The following is a 24414-nucleotide window of genomic DNA, read 5'->3' as shown; positions in this document are numbered from 1 at the left end:
TGATCTCAACTAGAGGAAGCCATGACCATGTGTCAGAGCGGGGAAGATGGCTGCGTTCGAGTTCATGCGAGCACAAACGCAGCCATCTTCCCAACTTGAACACGGTCTGACACGTGGTCGTGGTGCAGGGAAGAGGACCGCAATTGTGTCCAGATGGGGAAGATGGACGTGATCGTGTTTGTCACCCAATGTGGAGTTCAAGAAAATTTTGCTGAACTTTATGTTCGTGAACCGAATTGTTTGTAAACAGAAGCATTCGTGAACCAAGGTATTAATGTATACAGATTCCTTCACACACTCTGGAATGACAGGGAAAGTATATGCTTCCTAAGGAATCAAACAAATAAGATGCTTCTAACTTCTGCCCAACAGTACTCAAAGTAGCCTTATTAATCTTGAGGGAACCCCCACCAGGCATTTTTATGGACACTGGTCCCTTACAGACAATGATCGTTCCAACCCATTTTGCTTGCACTATTTCCGTCAGTTATCCGAGAGTTCTTTAGACCCATTTTTTCCTATGTTATGGCTCCCTCCCAGTATCAATATGTGCTCAACTTCCAGTACTGTTCTGGAGTTACTTAGTTTCAGTCAGCTGTGGGGGAGGGGGCTCTGGTGGGGGGAGGGAGTATCTTACTGGGGCTTCAACAAAATGACCACTGAGATCCTTCTGTTGTTTTTCCCAGCTCCCCACCCCCCCACACAGCTCCCCCACCTTTCTGCCTTGAAGATGCCCCTCCCTCCCTTTCATAAACAAGGTTTCTGGTGCCTCCTAAAGTCTTCTGATTGTCCCCTTTGTGGGAGATCATATGGGAGGGGTATGAACTTGCTCACTTTTGGGTGGAGGGGAAAGGGGGTGTGCTTGTTCCCCTGGCTGGGAGAGGGCAGCACCCCTTCTCCTTCTCCATGACTTTGTCAGGGAGCAGAAGAGCTGTCAACTGGTTTTCTTTTCTTTTCTTTTCAAAACTATCTCTGTTTGGCTCCCATCACACCTTTGCATAGCTAATTGAGCTACAAAACAAACAAGCACAAAACAAAGGAATCTTAAAGAGCCATTTCCCTGCATACATCCCCTTTCAAACTCCCTTGACTTCTCCCACAACGCACTTGCATTTGTGTGTGACACCAGCTCCCATTTTGAAAGACTCTTTATTCATGAGCATGTGCCCGGACTGTGATAGATGCCTTTTGTGTTTTGCATAAACACCAGAGCAGCTTCCCTTGTAATCGGAAGGGGCTCCAGTGTCGATCTCCCCCAAGTCTCATCTAAGAAGAAACTTTGTTTGGCATGCATGGGCATTCTGAAATGACTAATTGGGAGTATGAAATGATGAAATGAACTTCATCATTTAACTCCCTGTGTTGAATTTTTATACAGTTAAGTGTTGGGGGAAAACCCCAATGCAGGCCTTAAAATCCCATAAGGAAATCATGCCTTCATTATAAAGGATAATGAATTCAAGTCTTTGGAGGCCAGAAAGCCTGTTCTACTTGCATTGTATGCTGTGAGCAGAATAATCACCCAATAACCTCTGTCCATAACCCTGTTTGTCCATTCCTTTCCTCTTCTTTCTTTCCTGAAAAAGCAATGGAAAGGGATGGTTTCCAAGGAAAAGGAAGAAAAGAAGGGGCAAGAGGCAGTGGAGTGGAAGAATGTGACAGGACCAGGAGAATCAGGAGTCATTCCATTTTCAGACCACAGCTTCATTAGGATCTTCCCATGGAGGGGCCACCAGAGGAGGGGACACCATCCTGTGCTCCACAAAACTGTGATGAAGACACTCAGACCCACATGGGAGGGAGGAATTTAGCCACCGACCTGAGAAGCAACCTATGAGGAGGAAAGAGGCAATTATGTATACAACAGACATATGTTGCCTTCTTAGAGCACACACTCAGGAGGTGACAGAGAAGGCATTGCAACTCATCAAAGCAAGTGACTCCCCTCTCCCGCTGATTCATGTGGGCACAAATAATACAGCCAGAAGAGAGCTGAATGGGTCTCTAAAGGTTCTGAGAAGAAAGGTGGTGGTCACAAGTGATGTTTTCATCAGCCCTTTCTGTCAAAGGTCAGAGCACTTGTAGAGAAACCAGGATATTAAAATGGACAACCAGCTATGCAGGTGACATTCCTGGAAAAGGGGTGACTTCGTGGACCATGGCCTGTGACACCAATAAGAAGCACTACTTGAAGAGGACAGGGTGCTTCTCCCAGAGAATGAGAAAAATATATTTGGCAGAAGCCTTACAAACCAGCTTTAATAAACTAACTTCTAGGGCAGCAAAAGCCCAGAACTATCTACTGAGCCAAGAATTATAGAGAACTCAGAAGACAAAGGAGGAGACAAGGCAGTGGGGTTGATCCCAGTAACTAGCAAGTAAATACAGCAGGGAAACTGGGAAGATGCAACACCCTTGGCTTCTGATGTCTATCACTTGATAAACAGAGCAAGGGAAAGAAACAGGATTAACTTGAAATCCTAATGCAAAATGGTAAGTATGATCTCATAGGTAGCACTGAGGCTTGGTGAGATGTGACTCATGAGTGGAATATAGCCATTAAAATGTATATCTTGTTCAAAAGAAATAGACCTAACAGGAGGGAAGGGAGGTAGAATTATATCTAACCATGTATATACCTGTGTGTAAAGGCATGATTCTGAAAGTGGAGGCATTTGTGTACAGAGAGAGGGAGGAAGAAATGTAGAATTATATTATTGTGGCACTTTACTGCAGAAATGGATGGAGTTTTCCTGGATATATGACAAAAGTTTCACAGAGGCAAGCAAGGACAGTAAGACAGGATTTCAACTACTTTGACAGGCTGTTCCTTGCAGTTCTAACTCTGCAAGGAATGGAACATCCATTAATTATTTTACCTGACTTGCTGACAACTTAGCCTCTGAGAAGGTAGAAGAAAAACCAAGAGGGGAAAGAAGTTGATCCAGAAAACTACAGACCAGTCAGTACCAAGCAAAATTCTCAAACTCTATGAACATCTAGAAAATATCTCATTGGTTACTAGGAATCAACATGAGTTTATCGGGAATATTTCACAACAAACCAACCTTACCTCCTTCATTGATTAAGTTACTAGTTCCATAGCTCATGGGAATACTGTGGACATAGCATACGGAGTATCTGATTTCAGCAAAGCTTTTGACAAGGCTTCCCATTATATCCTTGTTGACAAGATGGTAAATGTGTGATGGAAGATATACAATTAGGTGAATCCACTGCCGGTTGAGCAACTGTATTCAGTAAGGTCTCGCATCCTCCCAGATGAAGGTATCCAGTGGAGTGACACAGGACTTTGACTTAGGCTCTGTGCTGTTCAACATTTTTATAAAATGAAAGCAGGGAGGAATGTCTTACCTTATTTACAGATGAAGCAAAGCTAGGAAGGACAGTCACTACCACAGAAGATATGATCAAAATTCAAAAGAATATAGGCAGGTTGGAACACAGGGCAAAATCAAAGACCCCCAAAGACATAAGAGTAGGATGGAGGAGACTTGGTTTGGTAGTAGTACATGTGAAAAAGACCGTAGGTGCCTTCATGCATCACGAGGTGACTATGAGCTAGGAGCACAATGTGGCAGTTAACAAAGCAAATGCAGTCTTGGGCTGCATTAAGAGAATCATAGTGTCCAGATCATGGGAACTAATGGCTCTTCTTGATTCTGCAATAGTCAGGCTGCATTTGCAGTATCTGGGTATCCTATTTTAAGGAGGACACTGATAAGCTGGAGCATATACAAAGAACAACTAGGATGGTCAAAAATCTGAAAATCAAGTTATAGGAGGGATGCTTGAAAGAGCTAGGTATGCTTGGTTTGGTTTTGTTTCGTTATTATTTTATTTTACTTATATACCACTCAATAGGCCAAGTGCTCTGGGTAGATAACAACATTCATAAAATCCAATCAAATACAAATAACAATAAAAACATCATAAAATATACCAAAGGAATTTTAAAAAAACTTAAGACAATATGGCTAATCCTGTTCAAAGCAGCAGCCATTACTCTGCCCCATATGCTATTCGAAGCTCTTAAACACTTTGGCACAGAGGGTAGTCTTAAGCTGCCACTGAAAGGATGGTGGCGTTGACAACAGAGGGGCTCAGTCAGGAGACAATTCTATGATCAGTGGGCTGCCACAAAGAAGCCCCTGTTCCTTGTTGCAGTCATACAAGACTTCCCGGGGATGGCACTTGGAAGAAGGCCTCAGATGCTGAGCAAAGTATTTGACTATGTTGCAGCTGGGAGAGATGTCTGGGAATTGCGGTTACACAATATGCAGACCTTTACAGGTTAGGATGAGCACCTTGGGCACCTACAGGCAGCCAGTGCAAATGAGCAAGAATCGATGTTACATGTTCAGACATTTTAGTCCTGGTTATTAGTCTGTCTGCTGCATTTTGCACAAACTGCAGCCTCTGAGCAGTCTGCAAGGATAGCTCATGTACAGTACATCGCAGTAACCTAATTTAGAGATTACCAGAGCACGGATTACTGAAAACAGACTATCCCTGTCCAGACAGGGCATAGCTGAGCACCATCTGCAGCTTGTGGACAGCACTCCATGGCACTAAGGCCACCTGAGCCTTAGATGACAAAAAGGGTTCAGGAAGCACCCCCAAATTATGAACCTGCTGCTTGCAGGAGATTACAACCTCATCCAGAAAGGCTGAACACCCCATATCCAGTCAGAGTAACCACCCTCCAGCACCACCACTGTCTTGTCCAGACTGAGCTCCAGTTCATTGGCCCTAATTTAGCATATTCACAGCTTCCTAGAGAAGAAAAGGAAAGATAGATTTGCGCATCATCAGAGTATGGATGACAAAACACTCTAAAACTCCAGAAGACCCCATTCAGCCATTTCCTGCAGATGTTAAATACCGTGGGTGTAAAGACCAACACCTGAAGAACTCCACATAGAAGGGTCTCCAGGGCTGAGAGGTGCTCCCCAAGCACGATGATCTGGAACAGGCCATCCAAGTTGGAGTGGGACCCCTTCAGTGCAGTACACTCCATTCCTGCTCAAACAGCCACCCCAGCAGGATAGCGGTCTTCAAATATCTAAAAGACTGTCAGGCTGAAGATGCAGTTCACTCGTTCTCTGTTGCTCAAGAGAGCCAGACCAGAAACAGAGGGTGGAAAATGCAGGGAAGCCGGTTTTGGTTTAAGATGAGACAAAACTTAACAGGGGGTTTCACCTGATGCTTTACTAAGGCTTCTGTTTTCACTGCAGAAGGAAAAGTGTGTCCTTTACACTGTAACCGCCTTCCCCATCTGCACCCCCATCCTGTCAAGAGTTTGCATTCCTCTGCCTTTCTGTATATCCAATAATCAAGCACAAGGCGGTGCTCTGCTATCCAGATTTGTTCTGGTTTTACATTTAATAGCTCATTATCCTCACTCAAAACAAAGCTGCAAACATGGCTGGAAAGCACAGGAAGGGCTTTGAAGGAGGAGGACATCATTAAAAGGTCCTACAAACTTCCAAAGAGTAATGGTTATTCATGAGTACACAATAAATGCCTTGTGTAGAACAGCCCAGTGAGAGATGTTCACCAGCAAGAGCTGTGGAACAGATTGTCTCTGGCGTCGCTGGGGGCAAATGCCTTTGCTTGGAGGTATTTCAACAGAGACTGGCTGGCCCTCTCTCAGAGACTGAAGGTCTACCCTGCAGACACAGCGTCTACTGAGCAGGGCATTGGACCAGATGTTCTCCCTGGACCAGATGTTCTCCCAGATCTGTTCTGTTCTACAGACTGTAAGGCTGCTAAGCATAAGGAATGTCAGGTTGTACAAACATCATTCCCCACCTGTTTCTTTCCTTTAGGTAGCACTGATACTGATTTTTTAAAAAAGAACTTATCTGAAATAACGCCCATAGATTTGTCTCTCAGATGTATTTTCCAGGCAACTACAGAAAAGTGTTAAGAAAAGAAAATGAAACACTTTGTCAATCTAAGATGTGCTAAATAAGCCAGCTAGCAAAAGGGGGGTGGGGGGAGCCGCATGGTTAACAATCTGACAAGTTTGTGAGAGAAAGAGAGACTAAAAGAAAAATCACTCTCTTGTGAAATCCATAGTGATAAGAATGGGAGCTATGTAGAAATGCAGCTCCCATTTAGTTTTATGGGATGATGTTGGAGAAATTTCCAGTATATTGTACCAACTATTTTTCATGTAGCTATTTCTGTTCAAATAAAAGAAGTTATTTTCAGATACATTAAAGTGAAGTGATAAATTTCAAAATGAAAATGTTGGCATTTTTGGTTTATTGTATTTATTATTAGATTTTTGGCCTGTCTTTTTCCTAATGGGCTTTCTGAGTGACAAGTACCTTTATAAGAGAGGTTTGGCTGCCAGATAATGGCTTTTCTCAAACCCCACAATAAGTAACATAGCTGAGCAAGGATCTGAACCAGAATGCCCCACTTTCCTAAACTACTGGTAATACTGCCATATGTGTTTTCTTTATCTACCATTTTAGAGAACTTTCAAAGCATATAAGTTTAGATGGAAGATTTGATACAGTGGTTCAGTGGATAGGGCAGTGCACTGAAGCTCCTGTCTCTTAAATCATCACCTGAAGGTGTACGCAGGTAGATGCAATATATCGAATTATTCACACTCACATCCACGGATTGTATCACAGGATAGTATCACAGGAGCTGGTATGAGTCTGTGGATAACAATTAGATTTGAAACTGGGAGGCTTTCAGGAAGTCACTCCCAGTTTCCAGCCTATAAAATGTGAATAATAATGACCCACAAAACAAAACATTTTAGAATGCCAACAGACTATAACCTTACCATTTAATATTTACATAATATGTTTTGTGGGTTAGCCCCAGTTTGTGTTTCAAAGTCATATATAAATGACTTCAAAGGGTTTCTTAATTATGTGTTTCTATTTTAGGAGACCTTTGAGATAGTGGAAAAAATTGGGTTTTGCTCATTGGACATCTTACCTTCAGGTTGAAATCTCATACATATTTGCACAGGACTAAATCCCTTTGAACACTGTGACACTTACTCTAGAGTAAATGGATGTACAACTAAATGGATCATACTCTAAATGAAGAAGAAGAGGTTTATGTAAACCATGTTGGGTTCATTGCAGGGGGGAAAGGGGCAGCAGCAGGTAGGTATGGACATTTTGTGGCGCTAAAAAAAGATAATTTAGGTAACAATTCTCATTGGCCCTAGGTAGGATAGTTGATGGTTGACAGATGAAGGATTTGTAGGTCAAAGCATCTCAAGAGCCCAGTTGTCCATCCTTGCTCTAAGTTACTACAATGTTGATACTTTTTAAGAATTTATAACAATTCTTAAATTTAAGCATTGATGACCATGATGAACTGTGGAATCCTATACATGTCTGCTTCAAAGTAACTTTCACTGAGTTCAGCGGGTCTTATTCCAACATAAGTGGGCATAGACAACTTTAGATAAATTGGGGAAACACAGCTAAGAGTTTAAAAGCTATAAAGTTGACTAGTAGGGATTTGCAGAAATCCTGGTAGAAAATTTGTAGAAATCCTACAAATGCCCACAATATGTTTAATCTCCTGTACATCGAAACTATTCGAAAAGATGCTAGAAAGGTTTCTCCAAAGCAAACAGATCCAACAACAAACCATTTGATACTGAAACCCAACCTGTATGGAAAGGAAGCTTTCTAACTAACCTAGATAGATATCTGAAGATATCCATGCAGGGGAAGGTCATGCATGATGTAATAGGTTAAACTAGATAATCTGAGCTTCTCATTCTTACCTTTCAAGCCTATGGATTCTTATCACTGTCCATGTGGTTGGCCAAAACACATACGATTATCTGAGAGAATTCTGAAGTTTTTGTTATAAAATTACTGTCTGCTGATACCTAGAAGCCAGTGAATTCATTTTCACTGATTCCCACGTAAGGATACATATAACTGCAACACGTAGGATTGGTTTTCATATTGGTTTTCAATAAATATCTCTAGCTGTCATGGGATATTTTTCATTACATTTGTATAATGTTCCTTTTTTCTATTTCAAGCTCTTCTGGGTATGGAATATATTTTTAAGGTATAACTTTGTTTTCTACTTGCTTGTTTTGTTCACAAGTTCTTGAGATATATTTCCTTCACCCATTACATCTCTAAATTCTTAGGTTTTCAGGGTGACATCCTAGAACTTGCAATGTTGTTCATTTTTAGTTTTGTTCCATGGCAGCTCCCGAAAAAGCACAACCCCATGAAGCTGCCTAACATTACAAGCTCCAAGGAATCCTTCACTCACATTTTCTGTAGGTTCAAATTTGGTTTTCACTGACCATCAAGTCATTACTCCAAATAGGAAATTTTCATATATGTCATCCTGAGCTTCTTGAAAGGAAGGAAGGATATAGACATAGCAGATATCACCACAACTATCTATATGCTACAATCAATACAGGATTTTTAAAAATGCCATTTTACTCTTATAGCACTTTAAAGGTTGAAAACATGGGCATCCCAAATTGCAGTTACAGCATTATTCTGGGAGCAGTGACTGCTGTGCCGCACCTGTCGTGTCTATTCTGTGTATTCCAGAAACACAGGGCAGGGTAGAAAACCAATAAAATAAACACAGGAAGGACTATGCTCAAGTTTAGCCAGGGTCATTCATAAGAGTCCCTCGTAACCTGTTCCTCCTAAGACAGAGAAATAGTAGCAAGTAGCAGCACAATCAGGTTCCCCCATGCTGAAGCAGCTCTTTTCTGAGAATGGCAGTAGCATCTCATGCTGCACACACCCTCCCCTTCTATCTGTACTCTCCAGTTCCTTGCAACATGGGTGGGTCAGTAAATTAAACCCAGGGAAAGTGGCTGGGATTCCATCAAGCTCCACTGAGAGCAGCTACGATGCAAATTGTAAAAAGCAGATCAGGAAGGGGTTGGGAGCTTGGCTTTCTGGCAGGCTTAGCCAGGCAGCATCAGTCTGCCAGGCTCTTGGTTGCGTAGCCTGAGGGAACACCTGCCTGGTAAAGCAAACAGGTGTTAGCATGACACCTTCCTTGCTGCTGTAACTATGCAAATCATCAGCTTCCAGTCCTGTACCATCCAGTTTGGGAGGCTGCCTGAGCTTACATTTATTTAAAATGAACAAATGAGTTATTTTCCAGTCCACTGATGAAAGGCAGGGAAAACACGTGGGAACATCACCATCTGGGAAGTGGAGTGCCTGTGTTGCTTGTAAAGACAATCCCTGCCAGTTCCACAATCACGAAGAAAGAGGTAGTCCTTATGTATGCTGGGCCTTGGGGCTTCAACCTCCACCTCACCTTGATAAACATGGACAGTACTGGGCAGTCAATGTTGGAATGTGAAAGCTCTCAAAGCCTGCATGCTTCCCCCTACAAGGGCCAAGAAGCGCTAAAAGAGGACGTAAGGGAAAGGGAGAGGTGGGTCCACCATATAACATGGGTAGCCATTCCACATTTCATCCATGCTCATCGGCATCAAAAGGAAGGGGCAACTGATCCCTAAGAGTGGGCCATAGCCCCCAATTTCCTTGAGAAAGCAAGTTTCTAGCCCTTGTAGAAATCAAGGTGCGAGGCAAAATGTGCAGCTAGTGCTCTGCCTATTCATATTGTCAGAAACTAGCTTGTTACCAGCCTTCAGTGTTTTTAGCCAATGAACAAAGTCAGGCTAACGGTTAATACATCCACTATCTAGGTCTGTTAAACCTTCAGAGCACATTACACCTTTCTGAGGTCTTCCGTGCTAGGAAGCAACTGCAGTTGCACCCTATTTAGAAACCCAAGATTTTCCTGTAGCTGGGTTTGGATAATAATGTGTCTACCAAAAAATGAAAGGTGAAGCAAAGACAGGAGTTCATGACCTTTTGACTCTAGTCTTTTTTCCTGAGTGTGTAAGCATTGAAAAAGTGTATTACTAATGAATGGCACCTCAGGACTAAACTAGACAAGACACTGTTCACACAATTAGTAACTGTGTGAATGGTTTCAAAAAATGGAATTCATCCCTCTTCCCCGCAATCCAGATCAGGTTAGCTACAGAGTCTGTGTATTTGGGTTGTGTTTTGTTTTTCCCAAGTGTCTGAGCTTTTTATCCTTCACTCCGAATGAAGTTTTGTTGGAATTCATGGTGCTTTTGCATAAGTGCTTTTCAGTTCCCAGGATCTTCTCCTACTCTGTGTAGGCTTCTAAATGAGCAATGAGATGCAATGAGATGCTGAAAAGCAGATAGCCTACACAAGAAAACTGAACAGGTGCACTGGAGCAGCATGCGAATTACAGCCATAAGCTGCTGTACAGATTTGCCCCCGTCCCTCTGCTCAATCCAGAAAAAAATCTGCAGGTGCCCACAGTTGAGAAGGAAGCAACTTTGCTTCAGGCCGTACAGTTAGTTTTATGAACTTTGTAGCAAGAATTTCACTGTACCCAAAACACTGAATGGCTGCACCTAAACCTGACTGAAGACAATGATGCAGAGACAGAAATGTAAGTGCTACCCATGGATTGAATCCAATAATGGTACACTGAAGAGGGGTGTTTTTAACTGCATTTGAAGATCAGAATCTCTGTGCAGAGGACACCAGGAAAGGGAGGGACAAAGTGGGAGGAAGCAATTAGCTAGCAAAAGCTGGTATAAATGATAGCAGAGCCAGCCTACAATGTTTTTAGAGAGAGACTGAGGAAAAAACAATCCAGCTGAAGTCCTGGGATTCATATAATGCAGCCCACCTGGAGAAATAGCTCCTGTGCAGAGATAAACCATGTGCTACAGGTATTCTGTGCATGGTTGGTTAAGAGGTGCAATTCAAACCAGAAGAAATAACAGAGCCTTTAAAAATTTAATGGAGTTTATTGGGGAAAGCATGTTTTACCAATTTCTGTTCTGGAATCATTTTACTTAAGCAAAACAAGTCCAGTTGTTTAAACTGATATGTAATAGAGATACTATGAAATGGGCCATTGTATTAAAGCCCTCATTTCCTTATGAGTATTGTTTTTATAGAGTGAAGTAGTCTAGAGTAATTCTAGCCTGACCTTTCCAACTTTAGGGGAATCTACAAATATTTTAAAAAATGTTTTTAACTTCAGAATTGTATTAATGTATGATTACGTTCCTGTTCCCTTTGAAGAATGCTACACTAATTTGACTTTAATAACTTTTATCAAAAGACTGTTGAATACTTATGCAGATTAGAACAAATGTCACTGATGAATGGTACCACAGAACCAAACCTGACATGACACTATTCACATAATTAACAATTGTGGGAATGATTTTCAGAAAAGGAACTCATTGCCCTCTTCCCACTTTAGAGCAGGAATACAATGTGAAGCATCCTTCCCCAACTTGGTATCCTCCAGGTTTTTGGACTAGAAACTTTCAGGATGCCTGACCACTGTCAGTGTTCACTGGGGTTGCTGGGAGTTGAAGTCCAAAACATCTGGGGGTACCAGCTTAGGGAAGGCTAGTGTTTGTATGGCTGGGAGAGGGGTTTTGATTCTCTCCCCCTGCTGGTATCATGACTAAGTCCCCCTATTTACAAAGGGAATTCAGCTTCCCTTGGGATAAATGGGAGCTTTCTTTCTGATGCAAATAATGGGTGCCCAGAGTTAATAGCCCTTTTCCCACAGGATTCCAAACCAGATTGGGCTGGGAAGAGCAACATATGTTAGTCATGTATTTTAAAGCATTGCACACAATTCTTACTTAAGTAAACAGCATATTGGATAGTTCCCCCCACCATCCACTAAGAATTAATGAGAACATAAATTAGACTAGGCCTGCACAACACAGCAATTACACAGAAGCCATGTGTTGCAGAAGCCAGAAACTCAGCAAGGACTGCACCCGGGCAGAGAAGAAGATACAATTTAGAAAGGGAAGCCCTGAATTTGTTTAAAAGCTAATTCCTTTAGATTGTACATAGATATCTGCTTAAATATTAATGTTTGGAATCCAAGTAAGCTGCTGTAAAATAATACATTCCTTCTTCAACCTTGCAACGTTAATATTGGCATCTTGGTGGAACATTTAAAGGGAGTAATTTAGATCAATTCTGCATCTCTGAAGTAATATGGAACTGTCTTCAACTGTATGGTATGCTTATTTGGCATCCATATTTATTTCCAAGAAAAATCATATAATCTCCTGAGCGAGTACAGGTTATATTATCTTAGTTTTGATCATGAACTATATACTTCTTAGCAGGAAATTAAAGTCACCAGCATCTTTAGATGTTATACTCATGCTCTCTAAATGTAGAAATGAAGCTGATGCCTTTTCAGAGGATGTAACTTGAGTCTGCAACATAAATCATCATGAAATCTGGAAATGATTCATAGTTACATTTCAGCAAATGCAGACTTTTTGCTTTAGCTACTTCATAAATGCCCATATAGCTGTAGGACATAATGTCTGTTCTACTTATCCCTTATTACATTCTAGGTTTTTTTTCTTTCGGATGCAAAACTGATTCATATATAGATATTTAAAACCATACCAGGTTTTTGCCATTATATTTGTCTAGACAAGCACCCAGATATCAATTTGGAAAAGAACAAGTTGAAGGAGCTGCAGCTTGTCATCACTTATGGAAATGGTTTTCACAGACTGGAAATTTATGCCCAATTATACATAGGAACATAGAAAGCAGCCTTCTACCAGGTCAGACTATTTGTCCACTACACACAGTATTCTCTCCTCTGGGTAGCAGCAATTCTCAAGGGTTTCAGAGGTTTTGCATATCATCTTCTACATGATCTTGTTAACTGGAAACACTGAGAACTGAACTGGGCACTCCTACATTCAAAGCATGTGCTGCTATGCTAGTGAGCTACAGTCACGTCAATAAATAATAAGCATCAGGCAAGAAAGTTGATATATGCAAAGACTTTCTTATTGAGGGAACATTCAAGCATTTATTCCCTCGTGCACCAACTTGGGGGCTTGCATGCAAGGGATGTTCGGTGTGAGGCACAATGGCAAAGATCTCTGCTGCCACACCTCATTCTGGGTATTCTCTCTTGACAGTCATTCTAGGATTTCTCAATTTAGTGCCAGGGAGGAGGAGGAAAGAAAGATGAGGCAAGTGGAATTGGCACAATTGGCATAATTGTGGCTCCTCTCCCTACTCGCCAACACGCTTCTTTTCCTGCTCCAGTTGCCACCTGTGAAGAGCAGGGCAGAGGCTTGCCTTTCAAAGTTTCAGCTCTGAGGTTGCAGAACCTTAGAACTGCAACTCTGAAAAGATCTATGTTGGAAGGCCATAGGACTGCAACCTAGGGATGATGACAGTATGTGTCAGAGCATCAAATCTAAATCAAATTTGGAGAAGAAGAAGAGGAAGTCTCCAGTACTTGTACCTAACTCTGACCAAAGGTAGATCCTTCTCCAAATTTTCTAGAATTCTCCCTATTCACTAACAGGGAGAGAAGCAGCCAAAGACAGGCTAGAAACAAAGAACATATAGTTGGGTTCAATAGCTCACGCAACCCATGCTACAGATTAACTGTATAGTTAGAAAGTAAAAGACACCCATCAGTTTGAGGAGTTTTACACTGCACATTTGGACAGGTTAGGGTCGTCAACAACCATGGCCTAACAGGCCAACATGGCATAAAAGAGCAGGAAATTTACTCTGGATTTCATTCTTTTGAAAAGTATAATATATTTATCTCTTATTTAATACACTGACAAAAGGAATTTAGTCTAAGAAAAATAATTAGTTTATATTTTAGTATACCTTCTAATTGAGAAATTGGATGCAATGGTGAGATTAATGGCATTAATTTTTCTTAAGATTGATTCCAAATTTGAAATTTATTTTTACCTTTTCATATTTTTGCTATAATATTTGAAAAATATATCCAAATTCCAACCGTCAAGATCATGTCAGGACTCCTCGTTTTCCTAACCCTAAGCCTACCCTGGTAAACACCCCTAACCCTAATATGGAGGAAATGTTCCATTACAAAGGGGGAGATTTTGAAAAAGTCCTCTTTGAGCACATTTTTCAACACAGCTCATGCTTTCTGCCCATTCAAAACACATTCCAACCATCAAAAGCATGCCGAATTTTTTCGTTTTCCTAACCCGAACCCTACTCTGGTACACACCCCAAACCCAAATATACAGATAATTTTCCACTGAAAAGAGAGAGATTTTGAAAAAGACGTCTTGAGTAGGTTTTATTGCAAACCTCATAATTTCTGCCCATTGCAAACACATTCCAACCATCAAAACCATGGCACAACTCCCCATTTCCTAACCGCAACCCTACGCTGGTAGACATCCATGACCCTAATATACAGAAAATTTTACATTGAAAATGGGGCAATTTTGAAAATGCCTTCGTTGAGTAGATTTTTCTGCAGAGCTCAAGATCTATGCCCAATCTAAAAATATTCCAACCATCACAATCATGCGATGATTCCTCATTTTTCAAACCCTAACCCTACCCGGGTACACACCCCTAACCCTAATATTGAGGTAATTTTCCACTGAAAAGTGGACGATCTTGTAAAAGAGTACCTTGACTAGCTTTTCCTACACAGCCCATCATTTCTCCCCATTGCAAACACATTCCAACCATCAAAATCGTGCCAGGACATCTAATTTTCCTAACCCTAACCTTACCCTGGTAAAAACCCCTAACCCGAATAGAGAGGTAATTTTCCATTGAAAATGGGGTGATTTTGAAAATTCTTTCCTTGAGTAGATTTCATTGCACACCTCATCATTTCCAACCATTCCAAACACATTCCAACAATCAAAATCATGACAGGACACCTCGTTTTTCCAACCCTGACCCTAACCTGGTACAATCCCCTAACCCTAACATAGAGGTAATTTTCCATTGACAAGGGGGCAATTTTGAAAATGCTTTCCTTGAGTGGATTTTACGGCACAGCTCATCATTTCTACCCATTCTAAGCACATTCCAACCATTAAAATCATGCCCAGACACCTCGTTTTCCTAAGCCTAACCCTACCCTGGTACAAACCCCTAACCCTAAAATAGAGGTAATTTTCCATTGAAAAGGGGGCAATTATGTAAAGGTGTTCCTTGACCAGCTTTTCTGACACAGCTCATCATTTCTACCCACTGCAAACACATTCCAACCGTAACATTCATGCCAGGACACCTCGTTTTCGTAACCCTAACCATACCCTGCTACAAACCCCTAACCTGAATATAGAGGTAATTTTCCATTGAAAAGGGGGCAATTTTGTAAAAGTGTTCCTTGAACAGCTTTTCCGACACAGCTCATCATTTCTACCCATTCTAAGCACATTCCAACCATTAAAATCCTGCACAGACACCTCGTTTTCCTAACCCTAACCCTATCCTGGTACAAACCCCTAACCCTAAAATAGAGGTTATTTTCCATTGAAAAGAAGGCAATTTTGAAGAAGTGTTCTTTGACCAGCTCTTCCGACACAGCTCATCATTTCTGCCCATTCTAAACACATTCCAACCATCAAAATCATGCCTTGACATCTCGTTTTTCTAAGCCTAACCCAGTGATAGTCAACCTTTTAGATACTGAGTGCCTAAACTGCAATCCAAAACTCACGTACGTACTGCAAAGTGCCATCACTGCAATAAAACCTGAATACTGAGGTTTTTAGAAAGAACTACTCGTACCCTGTCCAAGCTTTTATTTATATATATATATATATATATATATATATATATATATATATATTTCTTGGCAGCGCACTAACAATCCATGCAAAAGCTTGGACGAGTTGCAGGTAATGAGTCGCGGCTTGTGAGGTCATTTCCTGGCGCCGCTACTCCTTTCTGAGTATGCGCATGGCCCCTATGTGCACTGTTATCCAATGCTTGGCTGCTGGGGCGATGCTGAGGCGACTTGTCTTGCGTGCCAAGAGAGGGGGCTCTGCATGCCCGCTGTGGTACACATGCAATAGGTTTGCCACCAGTGTTTTAGTCAAATCCACTGTCTCCCTACTATGGAACCACTTTGATCCACTTTAATATATTAATGCATTAATATTCCTAACATTTCCCTAAAAGGATAGAAAGGACTGAAATCTGCATGGATCTCTTATCAAATTATCTTCTTTCAGACTTCCCAAGGTGTGAAGTATCTAAAGAACCTGGCATTTGGATGCAAATGGAAGTTCAAATTCAAGAATCAGAGTTAAAATTAGATTTTCCCCTTAGTGATTCCATTTGAATGTGATTCCATGGTTCAGTAAGCCATACTAATACAGTCACTGACGCCTAAATATGTGTGCACATCATGCATTTTATATATAGGTGAGTCCTGAAAGTAATGAGAATATTTTAAGAATTATTTTATTGAAAAATTTTACAATTGAATATTGTCTCCTTCAAAGTATGCAGCTTGTGAGCCTACACAATGTTCCCAGCAATTTTTCCATTCTTCATAGCATCCCTGGAAGTCTTCAAGTGGGATGGCATTCAGACTCTGTGTAGTGACTCTTTGGATGTTATCCACACTACCAAAATGGTGTCCTTTCAAAACATTTTTCATCTTTGGGTAAATAGATGGGGAAGAAATGGAAGTAGTGACAGATTTTATTTTCCTGGGCTCCAAGAGCACTGCAGAAGGTGACTGCAGCCAAGAAATTAAAAGACACTTGCTCCTTGGGAGGAAAGCTATGGCAAATCTAGACAGCATACTAAAATCAGAGACATGACCCTGCCAACAAAAGTTTGTATAGGCCAAGCTATGGTTTTCTGAGTTGCAATGTATGGCTGTGAGAGTTGGATCATAAGGATCATAAGGAGCATCAAAGAACTGACACCTTTGGATTGTGATGCTGGAGAAAACTCCTGAGAGTCCCTTGGACTGCAAAGAAACCAAATCAATCTTAAAGGAAATCAACCTGATTGTTCTTTAGAAAGTCTGATACTGAAGATGAAACTCAAATACTTTGGCCACCTAATGAAAAGGAAGGACTCACTGGAGAAGACCCTAATGCTTAGAATGATTAAAAGCAAAAGGAGAAGGGGATGGCAGAGGTTGAGGTGGCTAGATGGGGTCACTGGGGTGGTCGGTGTGGATCTGGGTGGACTCCAAGAAATGGTGGAGGACAGGAGAGCCTGGAGGAATGTTGTTCATGGGGTCATGAGGGGTCAGAAACAACTTAGCGACTAAACATAACAAACAAAAAACAAAGTATGCACATGATTGTGCTATAAGAGTCACCTAAGGTATACCAGAGTAAACATGAATTTAACTATTATACTAAGGCAGGCATAATGGCCTTCCAGGTATTTTGGCCTATAACTCCCATCAGCCCTACCACAGCATAGCCAATATTGAGAGATGATGGGTATTGTAGGCCAAAACATGCCACCCCCACACTATGCACACCTGGATTAATAGCATGCTCTACCACAGATTTTCAGGGCTTCACACTAACTCTGAGATCACGTCTACTAACTTTATAACTGATGTTCTCTGAATCTAAACTGGGAACCTATTGAAAGCTAGTAAAAAAGCAAATATATCTGTCCATGATTTAAAATGCAAACAATCATTAAACCATCCAATTAAATATTTTAGAAATAAATGCATTCAACCCACGGGTTTCTTGCCTATATTGCAAAGGTTTTCACATTCAATATTCGAGCAACCCCGTATGTTTATGCCCTCCACTTTCCATTTGATCTTCATTTAATATGCTTTAGGAGTACCGTGCTGTATCATTATCATTCCTACTCCTCTAATTTCTATGGAAGGCCATAATATTAGGGTTAATATTAATATCAATAATATTAATTTCTGGTGTAAAGAGATGATAACCTGATAAAGTCAGTAACTGGACTTATTGGTTATGGTCTATTGAGAACACCTCTTTACACTCTTATGTGTGAGCAAATCTATCCTAAAAAGCTCTTTAAAACCACAAAAAGAATCCAAACCAAGCAGATGCTGCTATCTTTTGCAGCTGAAGCCCCTGAAATGAATGCTAGTTATTAAGAATAAAGCTTAATGAAAAAGTCCAAAAAAGCAATATATTTATTTGTTTGTTTGTTACCAGTAAGATATAGAAATCGGGGTCAATGTTTACCCATGGTCCATTTCTTTAACCTTTTCTACTATTTAATAAACAAAATATCTTTTAATAATGGTGATACATATTTCATTTCTGGTTCCCTGACATTATGTACATTCCCATCTTCTATGTAAAACAAAAACAAAATATCTCAAACAGACTTCAAAATAATTCCAATAACCACAAAACAATATAGTGTATTTCTCACAATTCCCCTCAAGGAAAACTTGAAGACCATGGTCTCTGAAAAGATGAAGACATCAATTATAGTTTCAGTTTTTAAACAATGATTTCATTTGGCTAATGTTAGTGGCCAAAGGATAGATAAGTCACTTAGTGGCAGCAACCTACTGAGTATTTCAGCAAATACTGTCAGCCAATCTATCTTCAGTATTGAAGCGGCTGGAATGTGATAAAGTAGTCTTCACACAGTATCACGTAAGAGAATCCAGCTGAGTTTGTATAGTCTCCAACTATTTAACAAAAAAGCATTAGCACAAGACATTTAGAAACGGGAACACAGAAGAGAAATAATAATCAAACTATGCAGATTAAATATGTTAACACTAGGCATCAATTTGATTTTTAATGAAATTCACAGGAGTCAGAAATTCAAGAAACAAGTTGTCTACTGATTAATATACTAACAGCTACAAATCTGCAATATATATCTATACAGTATATCACAGAAGTGAGCACACCCCCTCATATTTTGTAAATATTTTATTATATCTTTTCATGTGACAACCCTGAAGAAATGTCACTTTGCTACAATGTAAAGTAGTGAGTATACAGCTTGTATAACAGTGTGAATTTGCTGTCCCCTCAAAATAACTCAGCACACAGCCATTAATGTCTAAACTGCTGGCAACAAAAGTGAGTACACCCCTAAGTGAAACAGTCCAAATTGGGCCCAAAGTGTCAATATTTTGTGTGGCCACCATTATTTTCCAGCACTGCCTTAATCCTCTTGGGCATGGAGTTCACCAGAGCTTCTCAGGTTGCCACTGGAATTCTCTTCCACTCCTTCATGACGACATCACGGAGCTGGTGGATGTTAGAGACCTTGCGCTCCTCCACCTTCCGTTTCAGGATGCCCCACAGATGCTAGATAGGGTTTAGGTCTGGAGACATGCTTGGCTAGTCCGTCACTTTTACCCTCAGCTTCTTTAGCAAGGCAGTGGTCATCTTGGAGGTGTGTTTAGGTTCGTTATCATGTTGGAATACTGCCCTGCAGCCCAGTCTCCGAAGGGAGGGGATCATGCTCTGCTTCAGTATGTCACAGTACATGTTGGCATTCATGGTTCCCTCAATGAACTGTAGCTCCCCAGTTCCGGCAGCACTCATGCAGCCCCAGACCATGACACTTCCACCACCATGCTTGACTGTCGGCAAGACACACTTGTCTTTGTACTCCTCACCTGGTTGTCGCCACACATGCTTGACACCATCTGAACCAAATAAGTTTATCTTGGTCTCATCAGACCACAGGACATGGTTCCACTAATCCATGTCCTTAGTCTTCAGCAAACTGTTTGCAGGCTTTCTTGTGCATCATCTTTAGAAGAGGCTTCCTTCTGGGATGACAGCCCTGCAGACCAATTTGATGCAGTGTGTGGCGTATGGTCTGAGCACTGACAGGCTGACCCACCACCCCTTCAACCTCTGCAGCAATGCTGGCAGCTGTCGTGCCTGATGCCCCAACAGAGGCATCACCTCACGAGGAGGTCTTGTGCTTGGGACCCTGTACCCAAATGCCAACCCCACAACTTAGCTTGGGGGTGGCTGAGCAGACAGCTGTACCTCACCCTGACTCCACGCCCATTGAGCAAACACCAGAGCCCACATCAAAGCAAGAGAGCCCCAAGGGAAAAGGCACTACGAGTTCTGCTCAGAAAGAGTTAGAGCAGACTGTCCCTCCCACTACTGACGCTGAACTTCCTGAGCATGACACAGAAGACGAAGGGGGCGTGATAGACTTTTCCCTAGCAACCAATTGCAGAACTCTGAGGAGGTGGGAACAAAGACAAGCCTTGTTACGTCGGAGAGAAGAAAGGCGGGGCCAGGAAAGCTAGTCCCACGTGGGCTTGGGGAGAGACGCCACTAAAGGGTTAGCATCTGCACTGCAAAGACACCAACAGTAGAGCTTATCTGTAGAGTTGTAAATCTTGAAGATAAGTAGCAATAAAGGGCTTTAGTTTTATTGCTCATGAACGTGTGGGTTGTTTACATGTTGAGTAGCACCTCGACAGCAGCACTCATATCTCTATTTGCCAAAGCCAACCTCTGGATATGACACTGAGCACCTGCACTCAACTTCTTTGGTCAACCATGGCGAGGCCTGTTCTGAGTGGAACCTGTCCTGTTAAACCGCTGTATGGTCATGATCACCATGCTGCAGCTCAGTTTCAGTGTCTTGGCAATCTTCTTATAGCCAAGGCCATCTTTATGTAGAGCAACAATTCTTTTTTTCAGATCCTCAGAGAGTTCTTTGCCATGAGGTGCCATGTTGAACTTCCAGTGACCAGTATGAGTGAGAGCGGTAACACCAAATTTAACACACCAGCTCCCCATTCACACCTGAGACCTTATAACACTAATGAGTCACATGACACCAGGGAGTGAAAATGGCTAATGATGCCCAATTTGGACAGTTTCACTTAGAGGTGTACTCACTTTTGTTGCCAGCAGTTTAGACATTAATGGCTGTGTGCTGAGTTATTTTGAGGGGACAGCAAATTTACACTGTTATACAAGCTGTATACTCACTACTTTACATTGTAGCAAAATGTCATTTCTTCAGGGTTGTCACATGAAAAGATATAATAAAATATTTACAAAATGTGAGGGGGTGTATTCACTTCTGTGATATACTGCACGTGTTAACTAGGACTGAATGACCTTATCATTTGTATATGCACAAATAATGATATGCCTTCCTGACTTTTTAGAAAGTTTTTTGTCCTTTTGTGACTTTAGAGCTTCAGGGGCAAGGCATACTACATCACCTTGTTCAAAGTCACTTTAAACAGCAAGTGCAAAACCTGTATTCAGTTAGTGCTTTATATGAGACATAACTCAGAGAGGCAGTGCTTTGGGGGATAAAGCTATTACATGTTTAGAAGGAGAACTCAAAGAAATAACAACTAGAAACCAAAGGATTTGTAATAAAGACGTATTAAGAGCAAAAGAAAGGTTATCAGAATGTTAGAATCTCATTAAAAATGCTAATACATACCTTGTTATAGAACTCAAACAGTTCTTCATGACTGAATTCCACAAATACTTTCTCCATGTTCTGCAAAAGAGAAGATGGCCAAGAAGTTCATAAGCATGGTGGTTTATGAAGAATATTAGAGATAACATGACACTACTACATAATCTAAGATGGTTCCCTGCACAGTAGGGACATAGGAGAGCAAGAACATTCCACCAAACACCTGTTGTTCATAGTAAACATGTTAACAGTTTCTTTGGTTCCCCTAAAGAAGGAAAATGTAGCACGTCCTTGCTAAGTAAGAAAACTATATCATTATCTTTTTAAAAAGCAAATCTAAAACACAAGGTATTTCAAATTTCTCAGCATTCCTTCTGGGAGCTAGTAAATGTTATAATGAGACACTGGAGGCAGTGTATGTGACTGAACTCACGTAGCCATTAAAGTGGTACACCAGCACAGACCTAATACCTCAAATTAATCTAACGGTTATGATCGTAGCATGCTGTTTGCTGCAGTCATTTACAGAGTCATTCAGGTCGAGTTAACTGTACAACTGCTTCAAAGCAGTGCTTAAATATTAAAAGCAAAATAAAAATTGATGAAAGGCATGGTGAGTAAAGCAGTGGTGGTTACTTGGAGTGAGAGGACTGGGATGTAGGCAGCTGATGAAGGCAAGCAGGATGCCAGGACCAGGGTGCTGGTGCAACACTGGGTTCCACAGTTTGGTAGGACTAGAGGCTGGCAGTGTGGTCAATGGTCCAGCATTAGAAACGAGGCAGGAAGCAGTCTAACATAGTGCAAGAGAGAGAGAGCACAGCAAATGCCAGGGAAGCAGTAAAAGTAGAGGAGGGAAGCCACCAGGACAGACAATGGGCTAGAACATGGCAGGGACAAACTGGAACAAGGCAGGGACTAACCAAGCAAGGCAGGAATACACAGGAGCAGCAGACTGGAACATGCAGGATCAAACAGGAGCAAGGCAGGAACAAGGTTCAAGGAGTAGTGATGCAGAAGGCCAAACTGTAAGAGAGTCACAGAGACAACTTGCGTTTGCTGTGGCAGAGAGCAATGCTGCAGAAAGGCCTTTTATGTTGGTTTCCAGGGCCTCAGTTGTTTCCTGCAAGTGCCTGCAAAGCCTTCCTGGTTGGCACTTGCAGGGCTAGGCAGGTCCTAGTCCTGACAGGGAGAGTTAAAATACTTTGTTTTGAATTACTTTTTTCAAATTCATAATCCAGCTAATGGCCTACTTGTCTTGATGAAGCCTGTTTCAAGTATGATTTGTCATGGGTAGTACTTACGCATTTGCTCCTAGTTACAAAGCACTAATCTCTATCATACTTGTGTCCTGCCCAAAGAACTGGGGGACCTATTTTATAGGGCTGACCTATTTTATTTTTGCAACAACTCTGACAGGTGGATTAGGCCAAGAGGCAATCATGTGTCCACAACCATCCAATATGCACCATACAACTTCTCCCTGCCTCAGTCCAGATCCTGCCTCAGTCCAGATCTATTTTCTACAGCCTTCCCCAAACCTTGTCCTCTGTATACCACACTGGCTTTAACTACTACCTCTGCAGAAAATTGACACAGTTGGGAAGATCATGATTTGTTGTTTTAAATGGATCTGTCAAAAAAGTGTTTCTTCTTGATACAATGCTATGGGGGGTAGGAACATTTTTGAAAGGACAAAGCACAACATCTAATTGTGACATAAAAGGAGGTGCCAGTCTATACTAAAGCCCCATTCAGACTGTACTGACATTGATGCAAATCTCCCACGAACAGAGTGTTTTTCACTTTCTAGAGTGTTATTTACTTTCAGGTAAAAACAGAAGTTTGGATCCAGGTTTAGGCACACGCAACTGGGCAAACTTCCCCATTTGTTCTTCACAACAGTCCCTTTAGTTTACTAAAATGGGACTCTGCTAAATGACTAGTAGCTATCAATAGCTTTATGCTCGACTTGTCCAACCTCTTTTAAAACCATCAAAATTGGTTTTGTACATTCTGTACTGAGGGCCAGAAGTCAATTCCACAGTTTAACTACGTGCTCTGTGAAAAAGTATTTCCCTTTATCTGCCCTCTATCTCCCACCAAGCAGGTTCATGGGATGAAATGTCTTCACACCATGCATAATTTTGAACACCTCTATCTTGTCATCCCTTACTCACCTTGTTTTTCCCACTAAACTGAATAATCCCAGATTCCTCTCCTTATAGGGAGTAGCTCTATCCCCTTGATCACTTTAGTTGCTCTTCTCTGCCATTTTCCCAATATCCGTCTTTCAGAAGTGATGACCAGAACCATGCACAACATTCTGAATGTACTCCCAGCATATTTACATTCCTCCATTGCAAGTTTTATTTTCAGTCGCTTTCCTAATTATGCCTAACATGGAATTTCCCTTTTTCACAGCAGCCACACAGTGGATTAACATTTTCCCTGAGCTGTCCACCAAAACCCAAAGATCTCTTTCTTGGTCACCAACTACCACTTCATCAGTGTATATAAGTAGGGATTTTTTCCCCAGTTTGCCAGTTTACACTTGCTCACACTGAACCCCATTTACCACTTCAATGTCCATTTTTGCAGTTTGCAGACATGCTTTTGGCACTCTTCACAATCCATTTTGTTTTAACTACCCTGACATCAATATCCCTTTTCACCTCACTGCTCAATCCTATTTCCAGATCATTCAGTAACAAGCTAAAAAGCTGAAAAGAGAGAAATCCAGAGTAGTGTAGTGGTTAAGAGGTGGGACAGGGACTCAGTTGATCTGGGTTCTAGTCCCTGCTCAGCCATGGAGGCAACCTTGGGCCAGACACAAACTCTCAGCCCAACCTACCTCACAGGATTGATGTGGAGGTAAGATTGAGAGCAGCAGGAGTATTATGTAACCTGCTTTGAGTTCTTTCCAAAAAAGAAAAAGGTGGGATATTAAATAAATTAATAGTACTGAGCCCAGTACAAGTCTCTGTGGGATGCTTTTGTTCACATCTTTCTATTAGGAGAAACTAGCAATTATTCCTACTCTCTGCTTTCTATGAGGTGAGGGTATGGAGTTCTGTTGATGGATGTAGATCCTGGATTCCACCAATTAAAGGTTAAA

General features: G+C 41.4%; 1 protein-coding gene across 2 annotated transcripts in view; it reads right to left on the bottom strand.

Moving 5' to 3' along the window:
• Nucleotides 1-879: 879 nt before the first annotated feature.
• The window catches only part of COMMD10 (COMM domain containing 10), an 87206-nt gene continuing 63671 nt past the window's right edge, over nt 880-24414 (bottom strand). The window contains exons 6-8 of one of the 2 annotated variants that reach the window (XR_006416276.1): nt 21321-21380; nt 18434-18555; nt 880-1831 (exon numbers count right to left, since the gene is read on the bottom strand). Coding sequence is in view for 1 of the 2 variants with exons in the window: in XM_044446209.1 (XP_044302144.1) it covers nt 18517-18555; nt 21321-21380 (99 nt within the window). In the remaining variant the exon portion in view is untranslated. Of the gene's footprint in view, nt 1832-18027; nt 18556-21320; nt 21381-24414 lie in introns of those variants that run through there. The other variant, XM_044446209.1, reaches the window with a different exon arrangement.

The sequence above is a fragment of the Varanus komodoensis genome, unplaced genomic scaffold (genome assembly GCF_004798865.1).
Source record: "Varanus komodoensis strain SLA01 unplaced genomic scaffold, ASM479886v1 scaffold5, whole genome shotgun sequence".
Classification (NCBI taxonomy): Eukaryota; Metazoa; Chordata; class Lepidosauria; order Squamata; family Varanidae; genus Varanus; species Varanus komodoensis.
Note: the sequence above shows the minus strand (reverse complement) of the source record. Positions and strands in the feature narration are given on the sequence as shown.